We start from the raw sequence: 21,391 nt of genomic DNA on the forward strand, positions 1-21,391 counted from the left end.
CCTGAGGGAAGGATGCTATGACACAGTGTCCCTGCCACATATGCACACAGACACCTCCACACCGTTGTTTCATAGTTTTATCTTTTTTCTTATGTTGTATTATTAAAGTATGGAGTCAATAACTCCCCCAGCATTACTCAAAATAATGGAACCCAATGTTGATTAAAAAGGAATTGTATATTGGTAATCTGATCAGAACATTAAACTCCTTTTCCATGGCTAATTTTTCTAAATAGAAAACTTTGCAGATGCCAAGTGAAATCATGATTCTGGTGCTGCTTTCCATAAATCCCTGCTACATCCTCTCCTTGTAAGGCTGCAAAAGTGAGTTATTGGTTGCAGCATGAACCTAGGTAAGAAAACAAAGATAACAATACTATTTTAGAAGGTGTATATTTAATATCCTCAGTGGTTCAAAGCTTTTGACCACAAATAACCTCCAATAGCTAAAATAAACAAACAAAAAAGCCAGAATCACAAATAGTTATAGCCATAGTATAAAAATAAGAAGAAATGACCTACTGTGCAGAATAGGATAGCAGTAACAAAGTTTACTTGTGTTGAGTGTGAAGTCAGGTGAAGGACAGTGAGAAATTCCCTCAGAGTTCATAACCATCCCCCTCCCAACCAATCCTCCCCAACCCCCATAACCACATCCTTCATGTAACAAATCACCAGGAGCTAAGTCCAGGGTCAGGCAGTGATTCATTAGCACATGGTGTGCTTGTGCTCTCCATACTGTCAGCTCTGCCATCTTCAACCTTGCCTTCTCATGGTCTTGAGATGGCCATCACTGTATTACACAGGAAAGAGGGAGGTATAAATGTGTGTGTGCATGCATGTACCTAAACACCCATACATGTAGGAGCAGTAAGCTCTTCCCTAGAAGCCCCCAAGAAGATGTTCCCCCAGCCCAGTATGAAAATATGTTCACGAGTCCACCAATCACAGTGGAAGGAAGATGGACTCACTAGGATGAGTGAGTCCTACCAAAATTCATTATACTCTGATCATCCTTCCATATACACTGGAAAAATGGAGTTCTTTTAGCAAGTCATTCTGCAAAGGTGTTCCAGGAAAAATATCATCTCTATCATAGAAACTTGCTAGAAAGCTTCATCCTAGAAATACTAAGTTAGAAACTTTGAAGGTGCGACTCTGCACAGTCAGTTTTAACTGGCTTTCTAGATGATTCTTAAGCATACTAAAATTTGAGAATCACTAATTTACCACATCAAAGCAGAACTTGAGTCCAGAGTAGGCAACCAACAGTTTATACCATTACCCAGATATTTTCTAATTAAAAATAGGACTGTTCTTCACAGACCATCATGAAATGAAAATGGTTAAAATAACAACAAAAACAAGAAAGAACCCAAAAGTTGTAAAAGCTGCAAGGACTCTGAAAAGATGAGAATGTGCTGTACAGAGTATGATTTCAATAAATTTGGAACATGGAAAGAAGAGGCACATGTGGTAACAGATTTTGCAAGACACAGAAAGTATATAATGAGGGGCGCTAGATTAAGGAAATTCCATTTACCTCCTCAGAACCCCAGTGAGACTGAGGACCCAGTGGTTTCCAATGAAGGAGAGGATTAGGCTGAAAATCAAAATTAAAGTGTTGAATGCGTGAAGGTCTGTGCTCAGAAGACTCTTCATTTACCCTGCTGCTCCCTCCAAGGAGACAACAGGGCACCAGCCTAGGCAAGAGGTGGCAAGTTGCTTCTGTGTTGAAATGAACCCAAAGTGTTTGGGTTACAAAATACAATATTCTTCCTAGAAGGAGAGAGTAAAAGTTAAAAATGACAGTTACCAAATTTCCGTATCTTCGTAGCCTTTTTCTGAAGCAACAGGTCAGGAAAACAGGAAGCTAAACCTGAAGCAAGGTTTACTGCAGACAGACAGCATTCTAAACTCTGTGCTGTTAACTTCCCCAAGCATCATTAAAACACTGTGAAGAAGATACTATCACCACCCTCAGTTACAGATCACAAAACAGGTCGTCAGGTAACTTTGCAAAGCTCACAGAGATGCTGAGTTGAGGAGAATGGATTACAGGCCAGGTGACTTGATTTTCCTCTTTCCTTTTTCTATCGAATTTTCCCAATTTTTCTCTCCACCTCCTCACCCTCCTCCAACCTCTCTCAATAAACCTTCAAATGTCTGTTAACCTTGGTGAGCAAAGCCATGGGCAGAAAAGTAGGAAGAGCGGAGAGTGAGGTTTCATTTCTTTTCAGTTTAGGTGGCTGGGGAAGTCTCATTTGGAAGATATTCGGTTACATTTGTAAATAAAATATTAAAACAAATTCAAGGAGGATTTATTTATGAGTGCCTGTGCGTGGGCTGGAAAATAAAACATTCTAAAAAAAATCGGGTCCATTTGATTTGTAAAACACGTTTAAAACATTATTTCATGCGGGTGGGGGAGGGGCAAGACAGCAAGAAACAAAAGGAACCATAGAGGAAAACAATCTTGTGCTGCGATAAATTGAAGTTTGTGTTTCTTTATGGTCCCTTTGGTTTCTTGCAGTCTTGGGATGTTGTTCTCCCGCAGGTGGTTGCTAGAAGTTGGGGCAGGGAAAACAGAACAACAACAACAAAAAAAAAACTGCTTGAAAGCAGAAGGGAGGCCATCAGGATAGAAGGGCAGGAGGGTTGGGGGGAGATAAAAAGGAGGAAAACTGATCCAAACAAAATTTTTTATATATGTATAAATATGCCATAATGAAACCCGCAACTCTATATAATGAATATGCACCGAGAAAAACTAAAGTTAAAAAAAAGGAAAAGAACAATCGACTCCTCCTCGTTTGTACTCTTAAGCCACAGGAATCCGAGGGATGGAGGTCAAGGCCACAGAAAAGGAAGTTTCCCCGAAAAGGCCACTCCCACCCAGTGACTTTCCAGTTCCAGGTGGTGTAGACACACCAGTTCTTCTCGGCCTTAACCACAGGACAAGCCCTGGGGCCTCTCCTAGGGCTGGAAAGCAGCGGGGGCAGCAGCTCCGCGGGGCCCCAGGCTGCGGCCCCGCCTCCCGCTGGGTCGCCTCCCAACTGCACCCGGGACCCTGGGCATCAGCGCGCGGAGGGGAGGAAATTCTTCTTGATTACGTAGGATCCAGGAAACGAAACCCAGAGCCACCGGTGTCGGCGCAAAGTCACTCCAAGGCCCTTCCTCGCTAGCTTCAGGGGAGGTTGTGTAACAACACCTGTGCGGAGCGAAAGAGTGGAGAGGAACACAGCCTCCACCTGGCGCCCGGATTCCCACCAGCCAGAGCAACAGGTGAGCGAGCGACTTTCTCCGGCGCCTCTCCGCCGCCAGGGCGCGGGACCTGCGCGTGTTTCCAGGAGCGACCCAGGTGATGCGGGCTGCCTGTGCGGAGAGGCTCGAGGGTCTGTGCGTCCTGTTTGCTTGGTGGGTGGAAGTTGGGGACAGGGTTCTGAGAGACCTGGGGAAGTGAGCCTGGAAATGGAGCGCAGACTCTGCAAAAGACCCTAACTGTGCCAGTGGTGTCCCTAGCCCAACCCAGAACCATTATAATGACAAAGGTGTGTCCTGCCAGAAAAAAAAAAAAAAAAAAAAAAATCCCCGAGGGCTGTCCTTGCAGTTAGCTGTACCTCTTCGCAGCTGAGCGCAGTGCTAGATCAAGGCCCAAGGGTGAGCCCAGAGCCTCTGCCAGCACCGCGGGGTGTTTGGAGGAAGGGTCGGTGAAGCTGCTAGCTGCCATCCATCAGCAGACATTAACAGGATTATGGCTGCGGCTCAAACGAGGCTTGGCCATCGAGAATAGCAGACGAATAGGAAAGGCAGAGGGCTGGGCGGCCTGGCGGGTGAGCCCTTTAGCTGGAGTCACGAGTCAGTTTCAGGCCTGCCTCTGCTGTCGGTCGTCTGTGGACTCTGGGTCAGTTTCTTCACTCGTGTTCCTTCAGTTGCCTCACCTCTGAAATCTCTGAACTTGGGTAACTATTACAAGAACTCTAGAGTTCAGACAGAGCGTTGCATGCAGTCATATAAGGTGTGGGAGCCCTACCTGGCGCTGCAGAAGGTCCCCAGGGAAGGTTAACTCCCATCGTTTCAAGTATTTGTCAAAGAACCTGCTGCTCCCAGATGCCTTTCTGACTGGCAGGTGGCTTTACTGATGCACGGGGATTCCTGGAAGTCTGGGCAGGACCACCTCCCAGTTCCAGGAACCAGCACTCACCATTTCTTCGGGTTTGGCAGCGGAAGAAGCAGGTTAGAGTGCGGCTGCTGGGTGAGGTGTTTGTTAGGCAGATCTGGGCTCCTTCTCCTTCCTGATCTTGCCCTAGCAGAACTTTCTCTTAATGCCACCCTGGCACTTAAAACAGTTGTAGGGCTTTGAACAATGAACACACACGGGGATGAAAAGTGAATGAAAAACGAAATGAGTGGGTTTCTATATTTGGATAGAAGGGCGGCGTGTAAACGAGGTGGATAACAGAGCAGCATCTGTAAAGAAGCTTAGCAAACAGGCGGAGGGGCATTACAGGGGGTGAACTGCACCTGTGCGCCTCACCTCTAAGGAGCTTCGTGGTCCTCTGCTCTGCAGCCTCACAGATGGCTCATTCATGAATGAGTCAAGCCGCTCCCAGGATTCCACGCTTGAGGTTCCCCTGCAGCACCCCACGGCACACACCCCACGCCCAGAATATCATGACCTGGATGGTTATAGATATTTTTCAACTTTCCTGACGATACCACCACAGCTGTCATCTAAATCCTATGGCATCATTATTTTTACTCCTAGTACCTGGAGTAATTTAATTATCAATTGTCTTCCTCCCTGAGTGCCTCTGTAGAATGCTCAAATGCCCGTATAGAAACTAGAGGCTTGCCTGCTCTATACCTAAAATCACGTTTTCCTCTTAGTGAACATTGAAACAGGAAATATTCATGTAAGCATACATGAGTGTGTGTACCATGAATGTGTGTGTACACACACACAGAGACACACACAAACACAACGTTACATAGTGCTCAGTACTTTAAATACCAACAAATGTTCATCTTCAACCAGTTAGAACAAATTTTAAAAATTGTTTTAAATGTTCATCTCCAAATTTTGTTTGCTGAATGCTTAGAAAATCCTCACCTGGCCCAGTAAAAAAATGTATGTGACCACAAGAACAACTGAAGCTCAAGGCTTTTCTGCCTTATATATGAAAGATACCTTAAAGGCAATCTCTAATAAATGTCATCTAAAGGTGGGACTCTTTTTCTTTTTTCCAGTGAAATGGGGACATGAGTGTTAAGCACCTGAATTGTGAATCATTTTCCTTCAGCAAGTCATTGAGCTGTATGGCATTAGACAGCCAATTCTATGGGCTTAGATTTCTCATTTATAAGAAAGACAGGAGTCATTTCCAATCTGTGAGGCATTACTGAATAGTCCGGAAAGGCTTTTCAGGGATAATATACCAGTTGAATGAGAAGATCTGACTTTGAAGATAGATTTTTTGGTTTCTTTTGTCTCTGGTTTATTGTTAATTTTGTAAAACTCTAGACACTATTGTCTGAGTAGATGTATGAGCCATATGTTTATTCAAGGTTTATTGAATCTTATAAAATACCGTAAGATTCAATCCCAGAATGGTTCTAAATACATTTGTTTTCTTGAGCCCAAACTACAAAAGTGATTTTACAGGAAGACAGCCTGTTACCAGGTACATTACCCTTACCATCCTGTATCTCTGGCATCTATTTTGCAAGTATGTGTCCTGGTGTTTCAAATTCCACCCCGCCCCCTTCCTCTCTGCATGCAATCCTGGAAATGCCTGGTTTTGTTCTGCTTACCTATTAACATAACCACAATTTAACAGACCTCAATGTTTTTCTCATTAGCTGTTCACTAAACATTTTTAAATGCACGCAGTTTACCTACAAACATAAGGAGAAGGACATTGAAATCAGTTGATTTTTTTGGACTATCCTCAATAAATTTCACCTCCTTCTGCTGGCCCATTCCCAGTGACCCTCCTTTGCTCAATATGTAGAATCTGATTCTCACTCACGTGTAGCAGGAGAGAGATGTAGATTTCTGATGTTTTTTAGAGCAGCAGAGCTTTGCTAAAATAATTCAGATCATGCATCACCCTCTTGGGCCTGGAGAAATTTGTGAACTTGTTTATCCTGTGTTTTTCATTTGCATGAGTGGAGGTGGGGGTGATTTGTAGTTAGACAATTAGCAAGTGAATCCAGATAAATAAACCAGGTCTATTTTATGTACACTTTAGAGGCATAGTGATTTTATGATCTTCCAAAAATACTTTTTGAAAGCAATAAGAAGAATTTTAGGATCCCAAGAGCTGGGTCAGATGTTGTCATTGTAGTATGAGTTATAAAGTCACAGCTGAAAACCTCTGCCCTTGTTCTCCCCCTCCCTAGTGGGAATGTTTTACAATGATCAAATAGCCCAGAGCAGCAAAGGGGCCTACTGGCATTTGACAGAATGACTTCAACAGAGATGTACATGTATTTCTATAGCATACAATGCCAAAATCACCTCCAAAGTTCTCTTGCAACCTAGAAAGAAGTATGCAGCCGTCAGATTATATTTTGAAGTTCTATATTTGTTCAGGTATAATTATGATTCCAATGGTACAATATATATTATGGGTTTATTATAGACATTTTTACTCTGGGTGCATCATAAATGTGATTTCCTCTTCCTGGAATTTTTTATAATATGAGTGGCAGGAACCATTTTTTTAAAAGCTACTGTGTTAAATTTATTAACCAATTCAATCAGGTCATACCTAATTATTTCCAAAACGAATGACATGTCTTGGACTAGATCCATTAAGGTAGAGAAAACATAAAGATGCTTATACCAGTCAACAAGAGAGCAGGCAGAGAAGGCACCCACATGGTAGATGATTTTATGCATTAAGCACACAGCACTTTATTATAACTGGCACAATAAAGGTACAAGAACCACTTAACATTTTGGACAAGTGTTTATGATGTACCAGTTTTAATACTTAAGATATTTTGTAATTGCTACATTTAAAACCCACAGTAAAGCCTGGCATTGTGTCACACACCTGTAATCCCAGTGGTTCCAGAGGCAGGAGGATCACAAGTTCAAAGCCAGCCTCAGCAACTTAGCAAGGCCCTAAGCAACTTAGCAAGACTCTATTTCTAAATAAAATATAAAAGGGCTGGGGATGTGGCTCAGTAATCAAGCACTCCTGGGTTCAATTCCTGGTACAAAAACAAACAAGAAAAAACAAACCACAGTAAAATGAGGAAACAGATTTTATTGTATAGCATTTTTGCTAGTAGGTGCTCATTCTCAAATTTTAAGACTCAAAACAGTATGACTACTAGGAAGAGAAAGAGCAAGCATGAACGAATGGGCACTGATTTAGACGCTGTTTAGCTTCCCTTCCTAGGATATCTGGATCAGGAGGGGATGACCTGTGACCCTAGGAAAATATTGTGTGTTCTCTTATTTGGTACTCATTAGGAAGGGACCTTGAACCTTAAGCCCCACTTGCTTGAGATCCACCTGACATGATACACAGAATCAGCTTATGAATTTCTCATCTTTCTAGCATACAAATGTTTCTGACTTGCTGGATTTCCTAGCCCCAAACAACTAAAGTCTAAAAAGAAAACACAAAAACATTTTCCATCTCTGATGTATAGGTTTGCAATCCAGAAACTATGGGATATATATTTTTTTTTTCTAATTCAGTTCACAGAATATAAGAAATAAAATTTTGCCTTTTAGATATTATTTAGGATTTGTCCTAAGATATAATCTGGTGCCTTTCTGATATTGGTAGTCAAGTTGAGAAAGACTGAAACAAGTGGTCCCTTAAAATTGCTGTTAAAATTAATTAAAAGTCATGGAACATTGATTCAAACTAAGCATATTAAAGATTGATGTCTTAGAAGATGCAGGGGACAGATTAAAAACTTTTGAGATCTATAGTTCAGCATATTAAATAAAGGATACTGCCTATTTCTACCCGTTGATTTTATCAGTCTTTCAGTTTGTATGTATCTGTGAAGGTACTTAGCCTACTTTATGCAACAAGGTATTCTTTTTAATGTATCACCTCTGCTCGTGCAAATATGATGTTGACCAAATTCATCACGGGATTTTGCATTTATGAATTCAGTCTCTGTTTATGGTTCTTTGATGGAAACTTCTGCTCAGCCCTTCTGCCCTGCAGTACTTTGATCCTCTGGCTTTTCCACCTCTGTCCATTCTCCTCGCTATCTCTGTAAATCCCAACCCATTTTATGTCTGCTGATTATAACGAAAACATGGGGCAAAAATTCTGTTACACAACTGTTTTATCTCCAACCCACACGCTCAGATGAAGCAGCTCTTTCTCTTCCCAGGCCCATGGCCCTTTTACTGACTCCTACCACGTCATGGACTGACTGATAACCTCCAAAGTCCTACGTGGAAACCCAGCCTAGGGAGTCAGATCAAGCCTAGAAACTTCCAAAGCCTGGATGAGGCTACAGTCAGCTAATAAAGAGGACTGTCCCATGACTGTGACTCTGTAGTTCTAGGGGACTGTCTTTCCATAGTCATATTTGAACTATAAATTTATAGGCAGTGTGCTAATAATATCAAATCTTTTTTTTTCAGAACCATTTAAATCATGGACAAACACAGTAAGTAATTCATATGTATTTACTTTTCTTTCCTATAATGTTCAATCTATTTATGTGCTGTTTATTACCATGTTTGATTCAGTTCTTGAATTTGTACAGTTTGCTTTGTGTCATTTGTGCCCCAGAATCCAATGTCTAGTTCACTATTTCAACTATAGAAATATATACAATATCCACTACCAATAATCTTTTCCATTAATAATAAGAAAGTCTTAGGGAGAGCAACATGTTGGGTTTGTTGGTAAATAAGTATGCTATGTTTCCTCAAGAACTTTTTTTATTCTCTTTACATTTTGTATACAGAAAGTGTATTCAAGTTATACTCATTAACAGATAATAAACATGTCAGCAGATTATAATAAAACTCTCAGATATATATGCTGATATATATTTCATAACATACACATGTGGATGGGCTTAAATAAATACCAATCATAATGTTATCTATATGTTAGGAAAAATACCAGAAGCCAAATCCTGTTTTTCTGAAATGATATTTGTTCTCCCTTTTATTTTTGTGGAGATAACCTAAAACGTACTTGTCTCTCACTACAATGTCAGCCTCCATCAACGCATTAGATAATCTTCATGTTCCTTACATTCCCCATGTGAGATTTTGTGATATCTCCTTAATGTCTGCTGTATTGATTTAATTTTATTTGTAAAACTTAATTAAGCTTTTAAAATGTAAGTTTCTATAGAGGCAAGAAGATTGCAAGTTTGAGGGCAGCCTTAGCAACTTAGCAAGACCCTGTCTCAGAAAACACAAAAAAAAGTCTGGGGGTATAGTTCAGTGGTAAAGAGTCCCTGGATTCAATCCGCAGTGCCCCCCACCAAAAGAAAATTTGTATAAATGTAACATGTTTCATATACTATAAGCTTTGAGATACCGTCATTTCAATTAAGAACGATTTGTTTGCCCACGGTTATGGCCACTTTTAAGTTTCATGTATATAATTCTATATGTACATATGAGCATAAGTAGAAATAAAATATGTATACATACGTGAATAAATATGCACATAAGTATATATACATATATGGAGATATAAGATATCTTCAAGACAATGTGATAGTCCTAAGTTGCACTTCGAAACTACAGAAATAGACCTTAATTTCTGTTCTCTTTGCATTCTCTTTGATCTACATGAACATCTGCCTGTTTACTTGTGTGTGTGTGTGTGTGTATGTGTGTGTGTTTATGTGAATTCCTCCTGGTAATCCTGAATTAGGATCGTGGCACTGGTACCCAAACCCAGAGATGATGAGTTCCGATTTCCCCGAATCTGTCTCCTTTGAGGTGATGAGTTCCAATTTCCTGAATCTGCCTCCTCTTGAGAATGTGTGTGTGTGTGTGTGTGTGTGTGTGTGTGTGTGTGTGTGTGTGTATGTGTGTTTTACATTGCTCAAACAATGGTGCCTATTAAGAGGTGCCAAAATGTGACATGCCAGTTAAGGGTAGATCTCTAAGTCAGACTTGGAATGGGCTTCCTTGAGATCCATTCTGAGTCAGATCCTGTTGTTTCCTAACTCAAATTGGAAGTGGAGGCTGCAGGCAGGATCCTAAAGGCTGGAGAACTAGGGAACTGGGCCACTCACCTAAGCTGAGAAACAGAAGAGAAGGAGGGTCTGGATGAAATAACCTGTAGCTTATCAGAGATCTGTGGAAATTTGAGATCTGTTGTGGTGTCTAAGGAGAAGCCTTATTCGGGTAGGGGGTTCTTCGTTGTTTGAATGTGCCCAGTTTCTGTGGCTACATTCTGCCGAAGGTAGGAAAATGGGGGGCGGTGCAGGCTGCTTCTTGATAAGCCAGTAAAATTACAGAAAGTTCATAATAGAAACACATGCCAAAAATATAAGATCGAACGTTCAATTAATATTTCCTTCTATATCTGCACCTTGTCTCCATGAGCCAAAAACAAACAGTTCTGAATTTCCAGTTAGCAACCCATAAGGAAGTAGAGGCGAGGATAATGTAAGTTTAGTGTCCTCTAGATCATCACTTCCGTGAAGGCAGGGCCACCGTGGCCCCAGAGCCCAACCCATGGGTGACACAGGAGAGACTCAGCAAATATTTATTGTCAGGTTGGTTAGATAAATGAATTGCTGAGAGAAAAGAATATAAGGAACTAGGAAGGTGAAACACTTGCGCATGTATTAAGACTATTCAAGCAGATAATTAGCAGATAACAGAATAATGTTAGTTTATGGTAATTAAACATGGTCAGAATCAGTTTTATTCTGGAAAGTTCATACACTTCAACCTTATTAGTGTAGTTTCAGAGTAAGCATAAAATAGATAAATACTGAAGTACAAGCTTATTTTAATTTTTTTAAAAAAACTAATTGTGGTAGCAACAATTATAGATACCTTTAAAATCTTCCATAATTCTACCATTACCATCGCCACGTCCAGTTAGTTTTATTCATTGCTTTCTTCATACACTGCAGGTGGTTTTAAAACTATCTTTTTCCTAATAGCACAAAATCAAAACCTGGAACTGAACACTCAAACATATTTGAAAAAAGTTAACTCTGATAACAGACACAACTTAGGGTAAGTGAATTTATTTTGCCTATTTCAGTACAGCATAAAACCACACCAGTGAATATTATCTAAGGACAATGCCTTTTTGCTTCCTAATATATACTCTATTTTAGCAAACATACATTTACCTCTGTTTGAATTTCAGACGTGCAAATTGGTACTCCCCAACCAGGAACAAATTTGCCAGCTGGATATTCTCCTTCATATCCACCAGCATCATTCCAAGGTAAAATATTTGATTAAAAGAAAGTAATACTAAACAATTGATATTCCTAAGGGACAGAAGGAGAAGAGTAAGGGGGGAAAGTTTTTAGTTCTTCTTTTTCTAAAAATTGCTTTAAAGTAATCGCCTCTGTACTGACTTCTTCCTCATGGTTACAATATAGTGTAACAACTATTTACATAGGATTTACATTGTGCGAGGTATTATACATAATCTAGAGATGACTTAAAATATATGCAAGGATTTGCATAGGTCATATGCTCAAGGACTTGAGTATCTTTGGCTTTGGGTATCCCAAGGGGATCCTAGGAGCAATCCTCGTGCATGCTGAAGGACCACCGTACTGTTGATTATCCCCTTTGTTCATGTGGAAAAACTGAGGCAAGATAATTTGGCTCAGGTTTCAAGTTCTGCATTCTGGATGAATAACTGTGTGGTGGCCTAAACAAGTTGCCATATCTCAAATCTTTACTTTTCATATCTATAATTGGGAATAATACTTTCTCTAATTCAGTTTGCTTTGGAAGTTAAATGCAAATACAAAGAAAACTATGAGCATAATGCAAGTAATAAGTGACAGGTATTGATAGTTACATTAAATCAATTTGGATTTATATAAGTAAGACAGTTATCCATATTTCAGGTAATCCTATATGCTTAATCCTTTGATTTAAGGAATAACCAACCATGTTCTCTAAGAGTCTTGAGAAGATTATAATTGCTCCAATAATATATTCAATTAGCTCACGTTTCCACATTCCCCTTGACTTATCTCCTGTGATCTTTAAAAATGTAAATCTGTTCATGTCACAGATGCATTCAGCTCTACTTCACTGACTCCTCATTACCCTTGGAATAAGGGGCAAAACTAGGTCCTGGGAGCCTTTACCCTCTTCTCACTTTGATGACTTCTTAAAGTTGGCTCTCTGCTGTTCAACTAGATTGACCATCTTCCAGATCTTTAAAGGCCTATGTGTTACTGTGCAGGGACTATTCTCTGGAATGTTCTGTGTCCTTGGCCTTTTCCACTACTGCGTAACTGAGAGTGAATCCCTCAGGGAGACACTCCCTACACCTTCCCATTCCCTTTCCCTCCCTGCATCTCAATAACTACTTTCTGCATATGTAGGTATACCCCCGGCCCCTTACTTCAAAACATCTGTCTCCAATTCCAACTAGAAAGTCATACAGTACTAGAGCTCCCTGGCATAGGCTGCATGCAAAGTTTTCTGTCCCTTTAGGCAAGGGGGACAAGGATTGCCTCTGTGTTTCCCATTGTGAATCCTAAGGTTCAACACTTTGAAAAACGTTGTAACAGACAAGTGACATCAGGGAACTCACTCTTCTGAGAATCTTCCAATGCCTGCCAATCACACAAGGAAGAAAATAGCAGTTCCTGACCACCCCTCCCCAGCTCAGCAGACAGATGAACTGTTTCCTATTCTACTGAGGGCCACTCCTATTCTTTTCTTACTGTCCTTCCTCTGTTTGCAAGCATACCACATTCATTCCCAAAGTCAGGGTTTTTACATTTGCTTCCCATCTTCCTGGGAGATTTCTTCTCTTTTTCCTTTTCTCTCGTTTCTTCTTCTTTTTTTTTTTTTTTTTTTTTTTTCTAATTAGTTTTACCTGACAGTAGAACGCACTTTGACACATTAGACATAAATGGAGTATAACTTATTCTTCTGGTTATACATGATATAGAATCACACTGGTCATGTAATCATATATGTACATAGGGTGATAATGTCTGATTCATTCTACTATCCTTCCTCCCCCCCATACCCCTTCTCCTCCCTTCAGTCCTCTCTAACTAATCCATAGTACCTTTGTTTTTCCCTAGTCCCACTCCTTTATTGTGAGTCAGCATCTGCATATTGGAGAAAACATTCAGTCTTTAGTTTTGGGAGATTGGCTTATTTCACTTAGCATGTTATTCTCCAGCTCTATCCATTTACTGGCAAATACCATAATTTCATTTTTTTAAGACTGAGTAGTATTCCATCATTGCAGTGTGCTGATTCTAATTCCTTTGGATATTAACCAAGGAGGAAGATAGCTGGGTCAAATGGTGGTTCCATTCCAAGTTTTCTGAGGAATCTCCATGCTGTTTTCCATAATGGTTGCACCAATTTGCAGTCCCAGGATTTTCTTACCAGATCCTTACATGAAATATTTCCCTTGTCATCTTTTGGCCCAAAGTAAATTAGACCTGTCTAAAGTAGCCTCCTCTGCTGCCATCTCCCCACATTTTTTCCATGACACCATATGAAATCTTTTCTTTGTCTCCCAGAAGTTGACTGTTAGCCCACAGAGAGATGGTTCCCCATGGATAGCTGTATCCCTCATTTGTACAACAGAGTTAGTGACAGATTTATCCCTCTAAGTGTCTATTCAGTATAGAAGAAATAGATTATAAAATCTTAATTTAAAAACACTATTATGAGATTCATTCTGTTAGATTTTGTTGTTTATACTGATTCAATAATTTGATTTATTTAGTTAGTTAGTTAGTTTTGTGGTGCTGGGAACTGAACCCAGGGCCTTGTACCTGCTAGACAGGTGCTTTACCACTGATTCACACCCCCAGTCCATTAGTCATAATTTTAAAGGTATGTGAATTTTGTCAGAAGTGTTCCTTTAAAAGTATTTATAAATAGCCTGTTCTGAGTATTCAATCTTACATGACTTTGGATGATAAAATACCTCTGTTTGCAAGCATACCACATTCATTCCCAAAGTCAGGGTTTTTACATTTGCTTCCCATCTTCCTGGGAGATTTCTTCTCTTTTTCCTTTTCTCTCGTTTCTTCTTCTTTTTTTTTAGTATAGTCCTTGGAAAGTATATCGTAATCTTTGAAATTCCTGCTCTGGGTGAATAAGCTTATAAAGTTTCATTGTAATCACACATTCAGAGAATGTAGAGTATAGGCCTACGAAATGTATTTTTCTAGTATTTATGAACTGCTCCAAAGAATTTTGCCTCTCACAACGTTTGCTTTCCCCATTTCCAGAGAGCACATTGGGTGCTAAATTGGGAAATTTAAATTTCTAAATATCAGAATGGAGTTTATGGGTTTTTAATGGATAGAGACTTTATTGATGCATATACTGTGGACTAAAACTCCAGGCAAACTGTTAATGCAGATAAGCATGTAGAATGTACTAGAAGGAAGACATACCTTTACCTCTGTACCTGGACTTCTCAACAGTGGCACGGTAATATTTTGGGCTGGACCCTTCTTTGTTTCCAGGAAATTGTTCTGGGTACTTCAGGATGTTGTGCAGCATCCCTGCACCAGACACCACACTTGTCTCCAGCTGTGACAAATAAAAAATATCTCCAAAGCTTTTCAAAGATCCCTTAGGGAAAGAGAAAAAACCCTGCAATCCAGGTCTACAGACCCAGGACATACCCTTCGTTAGAATTCCAGAATTGCCTTGTTCTTCAGGTGCTTTGGTCCTTGAAATGGCGGCCCAGGACTTTAGTTTGGCTCTCCTCCCTCACTGTCTTTCCTGTCCACGAAGGCCTGTCAGGATGTTTGTGTAGGTGACTCGAGGTCATAGTTTATTTTCCTTTACTTTCTCACGTATTCAAGTTTTTTTCTTTCCATCTAAGTTTTGATCGGTACAGGCGGCAGCAATGCCAGCTCTTTTCTCAGCCCACCACCCTCAAAAGAGAGTGGGTATGAAAAACCCAGATGTTGGACTGAAAAACTTGAAAGATTAAAAAAAATAAACTTCACAGATACTGGATTTCTGAATTTAGAGGTCAGTTTGTAGAGAACTGGGGTACTTATAAATGGGTTGATGATTCCAGTTTTCTGTGCAGATACACATTACTTCACTGGTTCCTGTTTCAGGACCTCCAGGACACACTGGCTACCCAGGACCCCAGGCTGGCCACCCAGGTCCCCAGGGTGCCTATCCAGGTCCTCAGGCTGGCTACCCAGGTCCCCAGGGTGCCTATCCAGGTCCTCAGGCTGGCTACTCAATCCCATCAGCCAGCTATACAGGTGCTGGCCCAGTGGGCTTCCCTGTCCAAAACCAGCCAGGTGGACCTGCAGGGACACCATGGATGCCTGCACCGCCCCCTCCACTGGACTGCCCACCCGGATTGGAATATTTAACTCAGGTAAGTTTAGATGCATAAAATACTCATGAAAGACCAACCTGTGCTTCCAGCTTGTATAACTAGGGTAACAGATGAATACTTCACCACATTCGGAAATGACAAAACAACATTTTCACTGGCAGATGACTCTAATTCTCAGTGAGGTTCACTTTTTAGTCAAAGCACAAATGTCTGGGTAATCGTGTTTTCTGTGACCTTGAATTAAACCTGAAGAGCCAATAGCAAATATTCTTAAGAACTATTAAAGCACCAATTGCAAATATTTTAAGCACTATTTTCCAGTATTTGTCCTAAACATAATACGTGTATTATCTTATTCCTTATAAAGAGTCTATAACATTATATAAATTAACAGCATTTTTCAGAAGAGGGAAGTGAGCTGAGAGAAATTACACACTTTGCATTGGCTGTTTAACCCGGACTTTGTTACCAAACACTGTGCTTGTCATTCAATACTAAATAGTTTCTTTGGAATTAAATAAAGGAAAAACTTTAAATAAAGTTTATTGCCAAGTTTCAATAAATGATACCAAACAAAGAGTTCAGATTTTATATCGAATATAAAATTTTTATACCCAATAAAAGTACGTATTTATAATGCTGCTCTTGTTCCTTGGAAGACCCAGTTTTATAAACGCTACCAATAAGGAAAAAAACAACCAAAAAAAAAAAAAAAAACCCTAAAAGGCCATGATTTTACTGTACTACAGGATATGAATTTCAGCAATATGAAGTTGAACATTTATTTAGTGTGAGAAATCAGGTAGATGACGTAGGAATATGAAGTGCTGAGCATCTAGTCAATGCACATGAGAACAAGTATTCTTACCATGTCTAGCCAGTGCTCTGTCATTCAGGGGTCTTTCTGACTCACTCTGTAGTAATTTAATTTTTCATAATGTTTTGAAGAAGCACATAAAATAGGAAATTTTGGTCATTATCATATATTTTTTAAAAACACTGAAATACTTATTTGAAAACTCAGGAAGGGGGCTGGGGAGATAGCTCAGTCGGTAGAGTGCTTGCCTTGCCAGCACAAGGCCCTGGATTTGATCCCCAGCACCGCAAAAAGAAAAGAAAACTCAGGAACTCATAAAATATATAGATGAAATTATCTGTGACTCTGTGACTACAACTGACGATACCAAATACACTTAAAATTTTGAAACTTATCAGAAAAAAAAATTTTGTTAGTGGTTAAAAAGTATCCATCTCTCTTGAGCCTCTTCCTCAAAGAACATTATAGTTGTTTTTTTGTTTTTGTTTTTTTTTTAATTTCAGTGTAAGACAATTTTATTTGGTCTTAGTTTTCCCACATTGATGGTGAAAATTGTTAATAAAATTTTACCAATCAGAAATATTAATTAGAGTGTTACACTGAATAGTAATATAGATTACTAAATATCAATAATATTAAATGTTGATAATTCATCATGTTAATTTTTATTTTTCCTATAACAGATAGATCAGATTCTGGTTCATCAGCAAGTTGAACTTCTGGAAGGTAGGTTTTCATTGTATTGATCATATTTCTAGAAAAAGGAAAGCTTTATGCATTATCAGTCACCACAAATACAGCACTCTCACTCATGTGAAACAGTAGATCGTTTTTTAAGTGTCTATTTTAAATTTCACCATAATCCATCATGAACATGATCAGCAATTCATTTCTGGATTAGGCATCAAATGGTATTAGTATGGTGGGCATCTGCTCTTATGATGTAGGTATTAGATATGGATATTGGAAGGAAACAATCAAGACTTACTTGCTCGTCTCTTTTTATATCACTAAAAGTTTTTATCATTTTACTGGATTTTTACCACTTCCATTGTTTTCTCCCAACTTTTGAGATCACCTTGAGAATGGGACAGAGTCCCATGCAATACTTCAGCTTCCTTAGTGCATCTCCAAAGTGAGTGATCTTTGTAAATTCATATGGAGTCGTTTTGCTGCTGGTATTGAACCCAGATGAACTTTACCTCTGAACTACACCCCGAGTCTCCCCACCCCCAGATATTTTCTTCTTTATTTCAAGACAGAGTCTAAATTGCTGAGGTTCTCTCTGTGTTGCTGAAGCTGGCCTCAAATTTGCAATCCTCCTGCCTTATTCTCCCAAATTGCTGAGATTACAAGTGTGTGCCACCACACTCGGCAAGATAGGGATGTTTTAGAAAATTATTGTTTGTACCCACGGTTTCTCTTGGGAAATCAGATGAACCCTGTGGAACATGTGTTCCGTGGGCTGTGTGTTACCCACTGGGGCACTTCAGATCTGAAGGCTTCTTCCTGCAAGAGTATTGCTGCTCCTGGGTGGGCATCCATATGCTTCCAGGGGTCCAGGGCTCCCAGGTGCAGGAGTAAACCTGGAATGTCACTAGATCCTTCAGGGCAGCTACCAGGGAGTGAGACCCAAAGGAGATGCAGGAACCATCTCGTACATCAGAGGATGATGGAAACTCAACTGGTTTATAGAATCCGTTTAATCCATCTTCACCTTTTGCAAAGTCCCTTTTCAAGGGCAGAAATTAGAACATGAACTCTGCAAGCAGAATAATGGATTTTATTAAATTATACAATTGTCACCTATGACATTTAAGTTATGAATAATGTCCATTATTAGGTATTTGTATTGTTCATTATTTTGTTTAATTTCTCTTAACTTTTCTTTAGAAGAGAGTTCCTTATTTTTGGAAAATTTCTATTCTGAATTGTTGAAAATGTTTTATTCTGTGTTTTATGTTATTTAAATCATAAAATCCACATACCCAGATACCATATATTGTATAGTATATATCGTACTTATCTCTTTTTAGATTTATAAGTATTTTAAATATTTGTGAATATGTCATATAACTTCATTTCGAAATGTAGTTTTCAAATTTACTAGCATTTAATTCTTCAGTTTTAGATCAGTCTCCGCACTTAACAAGGCTAAAGCAACTTAAGAAGACCATCTCAAAATATAAAGATTTAAAGAGCCGGCTCAGTGGTTAAGCACCCGGTTCAATCCCCAGTACCAAAAAAAAAGAGAGATGTCCTTAATTTCTTTTTTCTTTTTTTGCCCAATATAAAGTCTATAATTTTTTTTTCATGTTACAAGTTGTGTAAATAACATGAAGATTGCTCAGTTTCTGTTAGTATCTAAGCATATTAGGTACTTACATTATTTTTCCTCAATTCAAAACTTAACAGAAAAGAAAAGAAACCCAGGAACATGGAATTATTTTGTTTTGTTTTGTTTTGATCTTTTCAAGGAAAATCCTAGATTATATAAACCCATGCTATTCAACAAATAAACAAGTCGAAGATTTCTGAGATTAAGACCCTAATGAAGCATAATAATAAACACCCTCTCAAAGCCACTTTTTTCCTCACCAAACATTTAACTGGCAGATGGGGTCTAATAATTGCAGAGCTCAGGACTCTGAATCCCACCAAAGACACTGAGGAAGTTCGTGGTGCTAGGACTTTTGACGGACAACTCTGTCCTCCTAGAAGTCCTTGCATGCAGACGTGAGAGAGTGTTCTGAGCCTACATGTATTTCTTTTAGTCACTTTTTGTTTTGGCCGGTCTTCTGACATACTGTGACCCAAGTATGTGAGCCTGTCCACAAGGGAATATTAACTGCTCCGTCTCGACTCTGAAAAAGCAGAGGTTTCCAGTGTGTGGATCAATATGAGGGGGCCACTGGTGAGATGCCGTCTCCATCATTGGCGAGAGGTCATCATGTCGCACCCCTCTGTCTTCCTCATGGGGAGATTAGCCCCCTAAAGGTGCAGAATGCACTTGGGATGTGCATGGTCTAGCGAGCCGATGAGTTTGAGCCCTGGTAGCCAGGTACCTTCCCCCTTTGTCCAGTACCCAGCTCCATCTGCTGAGCTGAACAAGGTGCACCGGGCCCTGTGTGATCTTCTAATTCACCTCCTATTTCCACTCTGTCCTTTCTTACATGTTTACATCGAGCTCACGCCTCTCACTTTTGCTCAAAGTACACACACATCTCTCAGAAAGTTTCAGTTTTTCTTACTTTAATAACCTTTCCTCTTTTGCCTTTTTTGTTTTATTGGTCTGGTTCATTCCTAAACATCTTTCTTTGCCCTCTTTCCTGTACTATTTGGGATATCTTGCAAAATTGGTATAGCTGGATATGGTAACATCTTAGACTGGGTTCAACGTTCTTTTTTTTCAGTTGTAGGTGGTCATGATGGCTTTATTTTTAAACACCTTTATTTTTATGTGGTGCTGAGGATCAAACCCAGCACCACGCATGATAGGCAAGCAGGCCACCCCAGCCCAAAATTCAACATTCTTAACACGATGGTAATTATAATTTCCTCTTTGTGTTTGTAGTCTTAACAGGTTTTGAAACTAATAACAAGTATGAAATCAAGAACAGTCTTGGACAGAGGGTATACTTTGCAGTGGAAGAAAATGACTGCTGTACCCGAAACTGCTTTGGACCATCGAGACCTTTTACCTTGAGGATTCTTGATAATTTGGGTCGCGAAGTCATAACCCTGCAGAGGCCACTGGCCTGTGGCAGCTGCTGTTGTCCCTGCTGCCTTCAGGAGGTCAGTGTGCAGTGACCAGGGCAGTCTGTAAAGAGTTCAGTAAGCATTTTCACCCTTTTTACAACTGACCACAGTAAGATGGTTATCACATTTGCATACATTCTTTTGCTTTTGTAGATAGAAGTACAAGCTCCTCCTGGGATACCCATAGGTTATGTTGCTCAGAACTGGCACCCATGTCTGCCCAAGTTTACAATTCAGAATGAGAAGAGAGAGGACGTACTGAAAGTTGTTGGTCCGTGTGTTGTGTGCAGTTGTTGTTCAGATATTGATTTTGAGGTAAGAAAAGTCATAATGTTTGTAAGATTTGCTTTCCTAACCTAAGACACACTGACTAAGTATTGTGCTCTGATACCTCAAAAGAGAGGTAATGTGCTCACACATCTAACTTTAGTCAGAGTGACGGTTGCTACTCTAGTGGTCAGTATTGATTATACTAAATGGAAAAAAAAAAAAAAAGAAGCAGAGATGTGTAGTCAAATAAAAATAAGCAAAATATCTGACACGTAAACATGGTAGTTTCTGTGTATTGATACCATATGGTATCTGCTTTAAATAGAATGCTAAACCTTATCACGTAAGTCTGATTGCCTGAGACCAGGGATCTCTCCTCAATCTTCGTCACTGGCCATAGCTATTCTAGGTCATGTCCAGAATGCCAGACATCTTTGAGTTCTTACAAAGAGCCCAGTTATACAAAGGGAGGGTTTTTGTTTTTTTTGTATTTTGGTTTAACTTTTAATATAAAACCAGTGACTACCAATGCTTCCTTTTTTCTAGTTTCAATTTCTGCATTCAGTTATCCACAGTCCACTGTGGCCTGACAATATTAAATTAAACTTTCTAGAAATATGCAATTTCTAAATTTTAAGTTACATGCCATTCAGAGCAGTGTAATGAAATCTCATGCCCCCCCTGCACCGTCCAGCTGGACGAGGGTCCCCCTCCAGTTCCAAGGCACTCTCGCTGTGTGAGAGTCACTAGTAACTGACCCATTGGTCATCGTTGGTTACCAGAGCAGCTAGCTCCCACAGCTTGTGTTCATGAACCCTCGCGTAGTATGCTAATTCTCTGTTATAGTGCCTCCCTCGGTGATTGCACCTCTTTTGGTCCCATAGACATTGTCTGATCTTACGTCACAACAGGACAGTTCAGAACAGGACACCAAGATATTTTGAGTGAGAAAGAGGGAAACCATATTCACATAATTTTCATTATAGCATGTAGCTATATTTTTCTATTTTATTATTAGTAA

General features: G+C 39.7%; 1 protein-coding gene and 1 long non-coding RNA gene across 3 annotated transcripts in view; one reads left to right on the plus strand and one right to left on the minus strand.

Annotated features, from left to right (window-relative positions):
* On the minus strand, nucleotides 1–4,061 carry LOC124993336 (uncharacterized). The gene is made up of 4 exons (XR_007110294.1): nucleotides 3,621–4,061; nucleotides 1,544–1,603; nucleotides 676–793; nucleotides 1–349 (listed from the first exon to the last, which is right to left on the minus strand). It is a non-coding gene; the product is annotated as an uncharacterized LOC124993336 (long non-coding RNA).
* The window catches only part of LOC124993335 (phospholipid scramblase 1-like), a 25,640-nt gene continuing 7,175 nt past the window's right edge, over nucleotides 2,927–21,391 (plus strand). Inside the window, exons 1-7 of one of the 2 annotated variants that reach the window (XM_047565108.1) lie at nucleotides 2,927–3,285; nucleotides 8,633–8,658; nucleotides 11,352–11,432; nucleotides 15,292–15,563; nucleotides 17,025–17,067; nucleotides 19,916–20,136; nucleotides 20,254–20,415. In XM_047565108.1, the coding sequence (XP_047421064.1) occupies nucleotides 8,646–8,658; nucleotides 11,352–11,432; nucleotides 15,292–15,563; nucleotides 17,025–17,067; nucleotides 19,916–20,136; nucleotides 20,254–20,415 (792 nt within the window). In that variant the 5' untranslated portion in view covers nucleotides 2,927–3,285; nucleotides 8,633–8,645. Of the gene's footprint in view, nucleotides 3,286–3,342; nucleotides 3,362–8,632; nucleotides 8,659–11,351; nucleotides 11,433–15,291; nucleotides 15,564–17,024; nucleotides 17,068–19,915; nucleotides 20,137–20,253; nucleotides 20,416–21,391 lie in introns of those variants that run through there. The other variant, XM_047565109.1, reaches the window with a different exon arrangement.

This window comes from Sciurus carolinensis, chromosome 9, assembly GCF_902686445.1.
Source record: "Sciurus carolinensis chromosome 9, mSciCar1.2, whole genome shotgun sequence".
Classification (NCBI taxonomy): domain Eukaryota; kingdom Metazoa; phylum Chordata; class Mammalia; order Rodentia; family Sciuridae; genus Sciurus; species Sciurus carolinensis.